At 40.1% G+C, this 15,520-nt stretch overlaps 1 protein-coding gene across 1 annotated transcript in view; it reads right to left on the reverse strand.

Moving 5' to 3' along the window:
- Positions 1–3,006, reverse strand: part of farp2 (FERM, RhoGEF and pleckstrin domain protein 2) — a 40,164-nt gene extending 37,158 nt beyond the window's left edge. The window contains exons 1-2 of the mRNA XM_047374787.1: positions 2,850–3,006; positions 532–754 (exon numbers count right to left, since the gene is read on the reverse strand). Of these exons, the coding sequence (XP_047230743.1) occupies positions 532–732 (201 nt within the window). The 5' untranslated portion in view covers positions 733–754; positions 2,850–3,006. The remainder of the gene's footprint in view (positions 1–531; positions 755–2,849) is intronic.
- Positions 3,007–15,520: the final 12,514 nt, after the last annotated feature.

The raw sequence follows: 15,520 nt of genomic DNA on the forward strand, positions 1-15,520 counted from the left end.
AGGATTTAATCCTTTAAGAAGACTTCACTTAGTATTCTCACTGCAGGAAAGGGCAGGAAACAAGTTCTGATATAGTGGCTTCCTTATTGCTTCCTATTTGTCTGCTGAATTACCCCTGCTGCAAATTGGCGAGTGACAACAGGAAAGCAAAGGAACATTGTTTAAGTCGGTGCAAACCGATAAATGAAACTGGTGAAAAAGAAACTGCTGGCTAGCTTTAGTTTTAAAAAAGAAAATTGCACAATACCCTTTCCTTCACTAACTCCTCAACATCAAGCAGAAATTAAAGGCAAAAAACCAAAAAGTGCCCTGGATAGGGACACAAAGCTGGAAGCAACAAGAGGCCTTAAGAGAAGGGGATTTTAGCACCAAAGCCATGTGGCAGCTGTCACCAACCCAAAGCCACATGCAAGCAGTGTAACCAAGACATGCAGCCTACTGTGGGACAAACAGCAGGCTTATCTCAGAGTAAATAAAACAGGGAGAGGGGACCGCAACAATGACCCCGGTGGAACAACTGCTGCAACTCACGTCTACGTCAAAGAACTCCTGGGAGTCGTCCAGTCCCTGCACACGGATCTGCAGGCCTCTCCCGTGGCTTTTGCTCCTGCTGACCGCGTTGCCACTGAGGCTTTGGCCAGGCTCCAAGGTGCTGATACCAGCATTGAATTGGGCTCCCAGCCTTGTGCCGGGGGTCTGAAGTACCCGATATGATCCTTCCATTTCCCCCATTATTCCTCTGAGCCACCAGCTCCTGCAGACACAGAAAGACATAAAAATGAATTAGTGCAAATCAAGAAAAAAAACAGAGCAGGCTAAAACTTTATTTTCAAATAAGACTTGGGATAAAATGTTGCATGTTTTTATTTGCATTTCAATAAAGACTATATTTACTCACGTTTTTCTATCTTTAATTGTAAACAGTTGCAGTTTAGACATGAAAGCTGCATTTATAGACCCTATTTCGTACCTTTGCAGTTTTGCCACCATAAAGAAATGTAGTTATGTGTGCTCACTTAGAGCAGGAGGTTACTTGGTTAGGGTTAGCATTGTTTTGATCAAATCTTTTATTTTGGTAGCATATAAGCTCGTCCCTTTGTAGTTTTGGCTGTTTTGTACCATCTACAGCAGAGTGTTTCATACCCACCAGGTAGTCATTCAAATCTGCTTTGAGAACTGATAATTTAAAGTTATTATCTTTGATAGACTAATAGTATAGTGTAAGCAAAAGTAACAATATCCACCAGCAGGAGGTCACTTTTAATTATTTTTAGTTATGTTTTTGTTGTAGTTTGATTTATGGCTATAATCTGCCATTATCTGTTATCATTTCATAAGAGCTAAGTGGTCCAAATGGGAATCAGAACCAAAATAAATGGGAACAGAGTGTTATTCAGTGTTTTAGTTTAATAATACACAATTTGATTAAATTGCATGTGAGCATGGTTGTGTATTTTTCTCCATAACTGATGGAAATGCTTAATTACAACGTAGACTAAGCGGAAATAGCATGATAGGGTAATTTGGTTGTGATTAAAGGCACAGAATGGAAATAGGGAGGGAAGAAACGGCAATGTGAAAAAGCAGCAGCTCTACTCTGACCTCCCCAAGGATGACAGAGCTCCTCACCCCATCTCTCATTATGAGCCCAGTCACCCTATGGATGAAGCTAGTTTAAGCCGCTTGTAAATGTTGAAATCAAGAATTACATTTTGAGTGTTTAAATAACGAATTTTCAATACTTCCCCATTTCAAGTTTCCTCTGCTACAGTCCAATAATAATAGCTTATCATCAAATTGGTCCTGATTGGTTAACGAGCACAGCCGCTCATCTGCAGATCAAACACCTTGTCTACAGCAGTTTTAGGTTAACCACTGAGATTAATTGGTAAGGCTGACAAATAAAATAAAGTGTTGATATGCTGTAACACTGGACTATAAAAATTGAGTAAAAAAAAAAATATTCTTGTCTAATTATATATTCATTCCGCATAAAATTAATATACATTTTAGTTAACTATTTTAATATTTCATTGTATATTCAACTCATAAAACATTGAAATAATTATCAAATATGCTTATATATGTTACGAGTGTCATTTAAATTAATAGTTAATATAAATATTTATTTAGCAACGTATTGATTTATTAATCCGTCACTTTTAATCCTTGATGCCAAAACGAGGATCAGAACCAAAATAAATGAAAACAAGGTTTAATACAAAGCCTACGGAAAATACACAAACTATACCCGAGATTTGAGCATATTTATGACTACTTATCCCTATCAGTCATGAAAATATTTAGCAACAAGGAAAAAGAAACTGAACAGTTTAAGTACATAAACAAGAAGTGGAAATGGGTAGAGATGACAGGACAATGCTTGGGTACGAAATGGGGTTAAGAAAAGGCGAAGGTGTCTCAGAGCCAGCCCACATCAGAGACAGTTACAAGGAGCCGTGGACGTGGTGCAGGAGGTTAAAGCTCTGCAGAAACCACTGTCTGAAAACGGACACGACGGGAGCGCCTTAAGACGGCGTGAGCGTGGGTGGGTTTTTTTTTTTTTCTATTTTTATTTTGAGTGTAGGACCCAACTAGGTCAGGAATATATGAATGTTGTTGTTTCCGAATTGCAAAGCGACCGAATGAAAATAAACTTCGCAGAAAAGGCGAAAAAGTGTTCGAGTTCAGTTTTTTTTTCTCGTTTTAATCGATGTATGATACACTAAAACAACTACACCGAAGAGTGGCGACTCGAAGTTAAATCCTAAGGTTAGTGCTTACGGTCACTTTTCGTTAATAAAGGTAACCCGTGAGAAAATGAAGTATGAAGGAGATATTAAACTTACCGTATCTTGCTGGAACGTTAAACGTTAAAACTTTGTAACAACGAGCAGGACACCGCTGCAGTCCATGGTTGTCTTCATCGTCTAAACTAGAATGCACTCATACTGCTCTGCCATTGGCTGAAACCGTCGCGTTCGTCCTGTCATTGGCTCAGATGTGACCTGGGGTTTGTGGGACGAAGATTTACCTTCCTTCACTTTAAATAGTTTGTGTGGATGGAGAAAAATATAGGAGCCTAAGGGAAGCGTTCGAGATGTTTACGATTGCGGCAAGGCATTCCCCCTGGAGTGTAGACGCCAGTAGAAAATAAACTGGTTGTTCTTCTGAGTTCTTCTTACTTTCTTTACGCTGCTGATTTCACTCACAAGATGAAACTACCATTCCTCTTGTTTGTATTAGTTTGATTTAAATAATTCAATTTAAAGATTTAATTATATGTCTATTAGCGAACATAATGTTCAATTAGTCTAATTTATATATGGCGTTTAGCCCAAGTCCAACGTTTGGCTGCTTTATTTTGAAATTAGGGTTTATATCTGATAGTTTTCTCACGTTGCAATGGAGCTCCCCCTACTGGCCCTTTTAAAACAAATAACAAAGTTGTATCAGCAAAATTTATTCTATTAAGTACATTTCATAAATTTGCAGCAACTTGGTATGTGTAAACGAAAGCCATTTCTTACATTATTTTAATCTAAAGTATATATTAGATTTTTTTTAACACTCCTGTTTCCTTTGAGTCATAATTACCCGTAGTCAAGATTGAAAGCAGAAAAAAAAGCATAAATGATATTTTTTGAACATGAAATGTCATGACTTTTCCTAGATTGAACCCAGCATTAGAAAAAGCTAAATGTTACCTTTATTCATATTCCCATGTAAGCTGTACAAAAAAGTTACAAATATTGTCTTAGGGTCATTTTGTCCCAACAGTCATATTGCACTGAAATCACAATCACAGAGTCAATTACACAGCACAAAGATGTGAAAATGCTTTAGGTCTGTCTAAAACATGACAAGACATGTGGTCCGGCACAGTGCACTGCATGTACACTGCCTGGATTGGCAGCCAAGGAGGTGGCACTATAGATGAGGGTGTCTAGAAATGCGGGAACACAGAATCTCATGATTGAAATGAAACAATATTGCCACCAGGTCAGTATGTGTGCAGTTTCCAATCATACAGAGGGCAAAAACAGCAGGAAAATAAAGGTTCTTGTGATCGAAATGTAACAATATTGCTGTCTTTTAGGCTGCTCAAAGCTTTTAAAGGTGCTACAGATAACAGTACCGTGAGCACAGCCATGAGTGTGACCAGCAAGACAACTCCGATTCAGAAGAAGAGGATATATCATAAGAAGAACATGGGGAGGAATACAACCCAAAGCAAGGTGCTGAATAATCCACAGAAGAAGAAAAATGCCTCAAGCTGAAAGAGACTTTCCTGACAAAAAAAAAGCAAAATAACATGGTCCTCAGCAGCATATGACATAAATGGCAGGATGGCAGAACAAAATGTAATGAAGATGACCCAAGAACCCACTAGGTAACCAATTTCCCATGTTCATGACATTACCTCAACATTCTACCTATTAATCGCACCAGCAATAGATAAAATAATTCTGGAGACAAATCTAGAGGGTTTTCGAAAAATATGGAGACAGCTGGAAAAGGATGGATGAGACTGACTCGCATGCCTACATAGGGCTACATAGCCCACTACACAAAAAATAAAACAATTAACTGTGTCATAGAAACGAGTGGTAGAAGAGGGAAAATTCACGCATTCACTTAATTTGTGGTGAATGGCAAGTTGTTCCTTTAGGCAAAATAAATTTAGTGTGTAAAATTCAATTAAGCTGCTTTATATTGGGGGTTTAGTGAAGTCGGGTCATTAAGATCTGGAGGACACGAGGTGTAAACAGAATATGAGGACCGCAGGAGGTTTAAACTAGAAAACAATAAAAACTATTTGAATATATTTAAAGTTAGACTTAAAACTGTTCTTTTACTAAACTATTGCAGCATGACTAGGCCTGAGGTATAGGCAGACGTTGAAGTACCTCGGCTTGGGGATAACATGAATTCAACCTGGGCAGATTTACAAATGGATCAGTTTACAAGCTATGGAAGACATTCAAAATCAGTCATTTTCTACCACTTATTCCATAGTGGGTTGCAGGGGAGCTGGTGCCTATCTCCAGCAGTCTATGGGCGAGAGGCAGGGTACACCCTGGACAGGTCGCCAGTCCATCACAGGGCAACACACATACAAACATGCACACACTCATTCATACACCTAAGGGCAATGTAGAGTTACCAATTAACCTAACAGGCATGTCTTTGGACTGTGGGAGGAAGCCGGAGTACCCGGTGAGAACCCATGCATGCATGGGGAGAACATGCAAACTCCCTGCAGAAAGACCCCAGGCCTGGAATCGAACCCAGGACCTTCTTGCTGCAACCGATACTCCTAAATCTCTGTAGCCTTTTACATAAAACGTCCTATTTTAACTCCTGAACCTAAACACATGTCCTTGTTATATTTCAAAATTAAATTGTGTTCCTAATTTTTTGTTAATTTGTAGTTAACTGCAAAACATGTTGAAACCAGACATACTGTATTGAACCACAAACGATTGGTTGTGGACCATATGAAAGAGACAAAAGACATTATGCTAGGGTTTCATAAAATGTCTGCTTGTCTGTAAAGTTGGCACTAAATATCTTGAGCATACTATTTGCTGTAAGATTCATAATACTTTCAAGTCTAACTTTAAATCAGCACAGAGCCTTTGGATTGTCATGTACTTGTAATTACGTAGAAAAAAACAACATATTTTACCAGTTTTTGTTCTTATTGTATTCCTATTTGACTTTTCAGTATATATGCATATGTAATGCATGCAATTTATACTTTAGTGTTATTTAATTTTAATAATTTATTGTTATGCCCAGGGGCATCTTGATCGGATGGCCAAAACACCTCAGCTGACTCCTTTCAATGCGGAGGAGCAGTGGCTCTACTTTGAGCTCCCCTGAGATGACGGAACTCCTAATCATATCTCTAAGACTGAGTCCAGCTACTGTCCGGAGGAAGCCTATTTTGGTTGCTTGTGTCTTGTTCTTTTGGTCATGATCCATAACTAATGCCCATAGGTGAGGGATGGAACATAAACAGACCGGTAAATAAAGAGCTTTGCATTTTGGCTCAGCTATTTCTTCACCATAATGAACTGGAGCAGCACCTGCATTAATTCCCAATCCGTCTGTCCATCTCCTGCTCTATCTTACCATCACTCGTGAACAAGACTTCAAGATACTAAAACTCCTCCACTTGAGGCTGAGACTGACTCCCAATATAGAGGGGCCAGTCCACATTTTTCCAGTCGAGAAACATGTCCTCAAACTTAGAGGAGCTGACTCTATTCCCAGCCACTTCACACTCTGCAGCAAACTGCTTCAGTATGCACTGGTGGTCGTGACCTGAAGAAGCCAGCAGAACCACATCCTCCATGAAAAACAAAGATGAGATCCTGGGGTTCCCATACCAGACACCCTCCTCACCACAACAATGCCTTGAGATCCAGTCTATGAACACCACAAACAGGATCTGTGACAAGAGGCAGCCCTGCAGAGTCCAATAGCTGGATTGAATAGCTCTTAAAATCCACCCAGATACCCCATAGTCCCACAGCACCCCCCACAAATTATCTTGAGGAACACAGTCCTAGGCCCTTGCTAGATCCACAAAACACATGTAGACTGGAGAAGCATACTTCCATGACCCCCTCCACAATTCTATGAGAGTAAAGGTCCACTGTTTCACGGCCAGGGCAAAAACCACATTGATCCTCCTGGATCCAAGTTTCTGTAGCAACTGACGCCGCAGTCCTTTAGGCCACCCAGTACTTGTCAGCTAGTTCAGGAGTCTGAAAGGACCACCAAGCCCTAAAGGCCTCCATCTTCAGCCTGATAGCTAACATGACCACAGGTGTTCAACAGCGGGTGCTCTGAATGCAGCATGACAGACACCAATAACCTTCAGGCCACAGCTCCTGGAAGCCACATCAGCAACATGGTCCATTCACCATGTCACCAACCTCCTTGGGACATGAGAGAAATTCTCCCAAAGCTGTGAAATGAAGATCACATAGACAGGTTCCTCCGCCAGATGTTCCCAGCTCACTTTCACCACTCATTTTTGTCGGGTCTGTCCGGCAGCCTCTCACGCCACCAGATCCAACATAATTCCATGTGGTGATCAGTTGATAGTTCTGCCCTTCTCTTACCCAAGTGTCCAAGATGTAACGCTGCAGATCTGATATGATTACAAAATTGATCCATCGACCTTTGTCCCTTTTGGCCTGGTATCACATACACTTTTGAACCACCTTGTGCTTCAACTTGGTGTTTGATATGGACAATCCATGCCTTGCACAGAAGACCAACAGCAAAACACAGCTCAGGTTCAGACTGGGGAGGCCATTCTCCCGGTCACATCCCTCCAGGTAAGGCTGTTGTTGAATTGAAGTTCCCCAGGAGCATCACTGAATTCCCAGATGGCACGCCTTCCAGGATACCGTCCAGAGACTCCGGGAAGGAGAGGTAATCCGAACCGCTTTTTGGCACATAAGCACAAACAACAGTCAGAACCTTCCCTCTTGCGACCTAAAGTCACAAGATGTAGTGCATCTTGTACCTGCACTAGGACGACTGGCCGGTTGCGCTCGGCCTGGGGCGGTGGGTCGGCCTGGTTGCGGATACCCAGCTGGAGCGGGTGCATGTTGACTTTACTTATCTGGCTGTTTTGTCCGGGGTGGGGGAGTGTGTGTGTGTGTGTGTGTGTGTGTGTGTTTACCAATTCCCCTCTGGGGTATCGTTACCTGGACCTGCGAATATAGAGTATGTGTGAGGAGTACGAGTGAGTGTATGGCATCCATTGTTGTGTGTCCTTACTTGTGTGGTTGTGAGTGTTTTATGTGTACGCATAATGGTGGGAACATGTGATTGTGACTGTGTGTGCCTGTTTTTGTGTCAGGTTGAGTCTCAGGCTGCTCACCTCTCCTGGATCATCTTAGGCCCACCTCAAATGTGGGGCCTATTCACTCCCCGCCACACTACTTGCGGGTGGCCGGTGTGTCTGCCTGCTGGTGTATTGGTGGTTCTCCATCCGGGCTAGTGTTTTAGTGTGTCCCGGCTCACACCTGGTGGCTGCTTGGTAGGGCCTGAGCCCCTTGGCTCTGTTGGACATCGACTGGGGGGTAATTTGCCCAGGGGTCTCGGGTCTATGTGTCCATGGCTGGATCTGCTCCAGTGTATGCGGCTGCAAGGATGGGCCTGTGGGCCACAGGTGTCTGGATTCAAGTGTTAATTGACACACAGATATACTCTATATTGAGCTGCAGTTACCACTAAATACATCTAGCTTTCACTAGTATCGTGTACTTTTCAGTGACATTGCTGTATATGCATCTTTGCAGGTGGAGAAGCAGTATTCTAGGGTGTTATCTTGTTTTCTCTTTATCCTTCTTTCTCTCCACTGTTCTTTTCTTCTCTCCCTTTCACCTTTTTTCATTTCCGTCTCCATGTCTATTGCATTTGAAATAATCTGGCACGATATGTTAAAAAATCATGTTAAAGACATGTAAAAAAAAATAAAAATAAACAATGCATACAAAATTACTTTATCATCCGAATGCTTTCCAACTTTTCAATATAACTTTTTTTTCACAATTATAGTGCCAAAATTACATAATATACATTTTGATCTTTCTTCTACAGGGGTTGGACAATGAAACTGAAACACCTGGTTTTAGACCACAATAATTTATTAGTATGGTGTAGGGCCTCCTTTTGCAGCCAATACAGCGTCAATTTGTCTTGGGAATGACATATACAAGTCCTGCACAGTGGTCAGAGGGATTTTAAGCCATTCTTCTTGCAGGATAGTGGCCAGGTCACTACATGATACTGGTGGAGGAAAACATTTCCTGACTCGCTCCTCCAAAACACCCCAAAGTGGCTCAATAATATTTAGATCTGGTGACTGTGCAGGCCATGGGAGATGTTCAACTTCACTTTCATGTTCATCAAACCAATCTTTCACCAGTCTTGCTGTGTGTATTGGTGCATTGTCATCCTGATACACGGCACCGCCTTCAGGATACACTGTTTGAACCATTGGATGCACATGGTCCTCAAGAATGGTTCGGTAGTCCTTGGCAGTGACGTGCCCATCTAGCACAAGTATTGGGCCAAGGGAATGCCATGATATGGCAGCCCAAACCATCACTGATCCACTCTGGGCATGCAACAGTCTGGGTGGTACGCTTCTTTGGGGCTTCTCCACACCGTAATTCTCCTGGATGTGGGGAAAACAGTAAAGGTGGACTCATCAGAGAACAATACATGTTTCACATTGTCCACAGCCCAAGATTTGCGCTCCTTGCACCATTGAAAACAACGTTTGGCATTGGCATGAGTGACCAAAGGTTTGGCTATAGCAGCCCGGCCGTGTATATTGACCCTGTGGAGCTCCCGACGGACAGTTCTGGTGGAAACAGGAGAGTTTAAGGTGCACATTTAATTCTGCCGTGATTTGGGCAGCCGTGGTTTTATGTTTCTTGGATACAATCCGGGTTATCATCCGAACATCCCTTTCAGACAGCTTCCTCTTGCGTCCACAGTTAATCCTGTTGGATGTGGTTCGTCCTTCTTGGTGGTATGCTGACATTACCCTGGATACCGTGGCTCTTGATACATCACAAAGACTTGCTGTCTTGGTCACAGATGCGCCAGCAAGACGTTCACCAACAATTTGTCCTCTTTTGAACTCTGGTATGTCACCCATAATGTTGTGTGCATTTCAATATTTTGAGCAAAACTGTGCTCTTACCCTGTTAATTGAACCTTCACACTCTGCTCTTACTGGTGCAATGTGCAATCAATGAAGACTGGCTACCAGGCTGGTCCAATTTAGCCATGAAACCTCCCACACTAAAATGACAGGTGTTTCAGTTTCATTGTCCAACCTCTGTATATTCAACGTGTTATCTAGATTTCTATAATAAACAGAAGAAAAGCTTTGAAAGTAATTACCAAACAGAATCTTTTTATCTGATACATTGTAATACTGCTTTCACTATTTAAATCCTTAAATAACTACAATTTAAGAAGCTAATTTAAGCTTTTGGATCTGATATTTCAGTCTAAAGAGCATCGATTGAAGTCTCAGCACGCATCAGGAGTGCCTGATCAGCAACAAAGCTGTGTGTCTGTTTGAGATGCATCTCCATATCCCTGCTTTTGACCAGTCCCCTTTTTGTCTTGACATCTTTACAGATGATCAAACATTGCATGTCTCATGGAGCGGTCTGGTGACGTAGTTACATAGTAACCTCATTATTTCTGACTGAATCTTTCGCTTGTATTTCCTATTTATTTATTCAAATATCTAAATTTTTTTGTTGATGATTAATAAAATAAAGATGGCCACTAAACAGCGTATTGAAAGATTGGAGATTGATCTGCGGTCATTATCGTCAGTGACCCCAGGGCCTCCTCACAGTGTCTGTGTGTAATGAAGTTAGTCTGATAGATAGCCTTGTAACAGCATGAAACTGTCGGCTGTGGTGTTCCTTTATGAATTGTAAAGAATAAAGAGTGAATAAAGAGTGAATGTGATGGAAATGACAAAGATTATTTTTTTGTTTATATAAATATTATTCCCTGTTTAACACATCATGTTGGTGGTATGAACATGAATATTATCTACTGTCCTTCATGCACCAAATAGCCCACCTGCCTTGCCAGCAGTGAAATACTGAAGATTCTGTTTCAGACACTTAAAGCAGTTTCAGTAAGCAAATTGCAACCCAGAAAAAAAGAAAGGCTAAAAAAGAATTTCAGCCAAGATGCTGTAAGAAAATAAAAAAAATAAAATAAAAAAGCAAAAACAAAATTTTGTGATAAACAATTATTTTTTTTATGAAATAAAGAAACAAAAAGGAATGTATAATTGTAAAATGGATAAAAAATAAAACATGATTTTTACATCTGTATTCAGTCCCTTCAGTCAGTACTCACAGAACCACCCTTTGCTTCAGTTACAGCTACAGGTCTTTTTGTCCCAACACATTTACATGTACATTTGCATACAAGCCATAAAGTTCAAATTTGGTCTAATCTGACAAGAGCACATACTTCCATTTGTTTGCTGTGTCCCCAACATGGCTTATCTCAAACTTCAAAGAGGACTTAATATGTGTTTCTTTCAACAATGGGTTTCTTTTTGCCGCTCTTCCGTACAGGCCACATTTGTGGACTGCATAGCTAGTAATTGTCCTGTTAGCTGTGAATCTCTACAGAATCTTTTATCTAAGAATGTATTTTATTTTCTGTCCACTTCACAGTTATACTCTACTTTGTGTTGGTGTAACACATACAATCCAAACAAAATACATTCAAATTTGAAGGTATAATGTGAGTAAATATGACAAAGTTCAATTGTATTTTTGTGAGCATTGTATGAGAAGTACACACTGTTTCACTAGGAGGATGACATACAACACTACATGCTGCACTGGTTACTACCACACTCCAAGATAATGAAGAAACCCATTATGTCATGTCATCCCTATAATTGATTAAATTTCCCTTTAATTCAAATATCAAAGAACGTTTGGTAGGAACACTGTGAGTTTCATGTTTTATTTAGTTCTTTAACCTTTTTTAAATGTTTTTTTTTTATTATTTTGCTTGCTTTGGTTCACTGAGCAGCTAATTTTCAGTTTCAGTTTCTTAACTTATTCTGTCCTTCTGCATTTGTTCACAAAAACTTTCGTAGTTATCCAGATGTTACTTTGAATACTTGCTGTATGCTTTCTATAAGAGAAAAGGCTGCTGCAGTTTCTTTCTGCTTAAATAATCCAGTGCTAACCACTGCACCAGCATCCCATCTTAAACCAATGTCCCCTGATGTCATTTGAAGGGTTTCCTAATGTTTTTTTCTGAAATGCATTTTGACTGGAATTGTTCTCAAACTTTGTCACATTTTAGACAGTTTTAATTCCAAACTGGGAGCACTTTAATATCATTTTAATGCATTGTCTGGTTGGAAGGATCAGTTAGCTTCATTTTCATACCATTTGGAAGCTGCTGATTAAACCCTGTGGCAGTTAGGTGCCATCACAAACCTTTCTGGAAAAAAAAAAAAATTATATTGATAAACTTCAAGTTCTGAAAGATGCAACTATGTGTAAAGGGACCTTTTGACAAAGTTTAACTGAACATTAGATTTACTGGGGAAATGTAAAACTGTTCTGGTGTTTTCAGTAAACAAAATATACAGGACCAGTTAAATAAGAACAATAACAAGAACTTAATTCAAATTTAATACTAAAATCTTTCTTCAGGGACAACCGCAGTGCCATAATAATTCAACTCCCCTTGAATTCGTATGCCACTACTGACCCAAAAGTACAAAAAGGGTCAGCTGCAATTTAATCAGAACTATACAAATAAGCTAAATAGGTTGTTGGATTTCTAGTCTGTGGAGTGATGAAATGTCACATCAGCTTTTTGGATCTATGGATCAGAGGTAAATGGAGAAGAGGAACAACAAAGCACACACCAAAAAGAACATCCTTCCTACAGTGGGCCTCGGTGATGCTCTGGGGCTTCTTCACTATTCTGGTCATGGAAATTTCCTGTGTGTGGATGGCAAGATTATTCAATTAAGTAGAGACTTCTCTCAATTAGGGAGAAATTGACTGTGAGGAAGCTGATGCTTTGAATATTTCATGCACAAAGCAACATAATGTGTTTTCCATCAAAAGATAAAAACATCAATAAATGTGCACATTTAAAAACACATATTTGTTTCTTACATGAAACAAAGGGGGAGAATTTAGGCTTCATGGTATGTTTTCCACCAAAGAGAAGTATTTCTGTTTTGTCTGTCCGACATCCATGTATTGATATCAGCAATACACTGAATAAGGAAGTGTACAGGAGTTATCATACAAAAAAGAAATGTAGAATTATAAGTCATCTGCCTGCTTATGATAATGTATTTTGTGTTTCTGAATAATATGTGCAAGAGGAAGCACAAAAGGGGAGGAGTAGTTGTCTTGCACCCCAAAAGTTGTGGATTCGATTCCAGCTTTCTCCTGCCACATGTGCCCCTGGGAGATGCACTGAACCTCAAGTTTCCTTTAAATATATGAATGTGTGCGCATTGGTTAGTGCAAACGGGTGAATGTGGGTCTAGTGTAAAGCGCTTTGAGTGATCGGTATGAGTGAAAAGCGTTATATGAATTCAGTCCATTTACTATGAGTTGTGTTTGCTGCAAAAGGTCAGTCAGTCATTTTCTACCGCTTATTCCATAATGGGTCGCAGGGGAGCTGGTGCCTATCTCCAGCAGTCTATGGGCGAGAGGCAGGGTACACCCTGGACAAGTCGCCAGTCCATCGCAGGGCAACACATAAACAACCATGCACACACTCATTCATACACCTAAGGTCAATTTAGAGAGACCAATTAACCTAACAGGCATGTCTTTGGACTGTGGGAGGAAGCCGGAGTACCCGGTGAGAACCCACGCATACACAGGGAGAACATGCAAACTCCATGCAGAAAGACCCCAGGCTGGGAATCGAACCCAGGACCTTCTTGCTGCAAGGCAACACTGCTGCTAAAGGTTTCTCTACCAAGTACTAAAGATGCTTGTCATTGCGGGGTTGAATAACTTTAAGACTGCAGTATTTAATAAAAGTGGCATTTTGTGTTGACTTCAGTGAAATCATTTGCATTCATTGTGTTGGGCTACTTTCGTTGTTCTTGTTTTTCTTTCTTTTTTTTTTTTAAAGCTTTCACAGTAGGAAGCAGGAGGTTGGACCAGTGTGTAGGTTACTGAAAGAAAAACATAGTTTGCTTGCATTCCAAGACTTTCAGGGAACTCTTTGCTTTATTTGAGCAGCACAATGCAAAGCCTCGCTCTGCACACGTTACAGCAGCATGGCTCTGAGGTATGACATTCCAGGATCTGAAGCTGCTTGGCCTTCTTGCAGTGCTGTGTGAAAATTACTACATAGAAAGCTCCGGAGTTATTGAGTAGCTAAAACCCAGGTTGATCTTAACACAACACCTCCTGGTCTCCTTTAGTTCCCAAACTATTATGTAGTGTTGTTCAAAGATGTAGATGCATGATTAGGAGGAAGAGCAATCAGGTTGATGACACCAAGTCATCAGCTCCATGGATACTGTATTTGTTAGCATCTTTTAAAAAGATGATGTAAACAGCAGCGTGAAAACAAATTGGAGATTACTGTTCTTGTGACAAAAACTGAGGTGATGGAGATGCTTGAGCCTTCTATGTTAACTCCACGGTAAAAAGGACAGGAAGTCTGGGTGGATGATTTTACCACAATGAAGATACAGAGAAATCATAAAGCACTGGAACAACACACAGTCATCCATAGTAGGGTTCTCCCCCTGAGACTTATTTAATTCTTTTCATTGTCTAATAACTTACAAGTAACATATAATCTTATTATATTAAAGAAAACACAGCAAAGGGACTATTACAATATGGTTATTTAACTTTATACTCATACTTTGTAGTTAGCATGATCCACTCTTACTAGCAAATGTAGAAAAATGTATTTTACAAATCCTTCTTTAAATGCGGCTGCACAGTTTCAGACTGAAAATAATCCAACATTTTACTTATGTTGTGGAGAAAAAAAAACTTGTTTTCTACAGAACAACTAGAGCTACACTTACTGCACCTCTAACCTACAGTATGAAATAAACATAACTTACACAATTTTTACATTTATACTTGGTTAAATTGATCAGAGTCTCTGGAAACGTCTAATTAGTAATACATGACTTCCTGTTTCTTTGGCCTATAAATCTGATATCACCTCTATCAGACGCTCTTAAAAATGGGAAAGACAATTTAAATGTGTGCTGATCTACAATGTATTACTTAAAAGAAGGTGATAAGACAAAAGCTACGAATCTAAATTTACCCAGGTCTAAAGTCAGAGCAATAAATGGGTTTAACCCATTTTAAGCCAATTAGAACAAAGAGTAATGGACAAGGACCTAACTTTATCTTGCCACAATGTACTGTACATTAAGAAGGATGGTAAGGGAGGTAAAGGGAATCTCTGAAACTCTCTCTAGAAAGCTCCATCAAAGAGGGACATCTTAGCTTCACCAAGTCTCTATAACAACCACTAAATGCTACATGTTTTTCTGTGAGGCCTGCCAGGAAACAGACTCTTTCTGTTCTACCATTATAACTGTAAATGTTTGGAGGTTGCCACGCTTTACTGGGTATTTTAACCGACACTGTTTGTTGCTTAGATAAAACTAAGAATGAGTTTTTCAGCTAAAACCGCTGATTCCGGTGGGGTTTGTGTAAACAAATAACACATGGAAAAGCTTCTTAGGTTGACTACTATGTATGATGGAGGTATTGTGATGCTGTAGGCCTGATTATCTTCTTAATGTCCTGTGATCCATCCATTATTCCACCCATCCATCCATGGTCTTTTGCAGTTCTAATATTTGGTCATGGTGGCAACAGGTCAAAGAGGGAAACCCAGACATCTTTCTCCTCAACAACATTCTTTATCTCATTTTAGGGGATCCCAAGAG

This window comes from Girardinichthys multiradiatus, chromosome 9 (assembly GCF_021462225.1).
Source record: "Girardinichthys multiradiatus isolate DD_20200921_A chromosome 9, DD_fGirMul_XY1, whole genome shotgun sequence".
In the NCBI taxonomy this organism is placed as follows: domain Eukaryota; kingdom Metazoa; phylum Chordata; class Actinopteri; order Cyprinodontiformes; family Goodeidae; genus Girardinichthys; species Girardinichthys multiradiatus.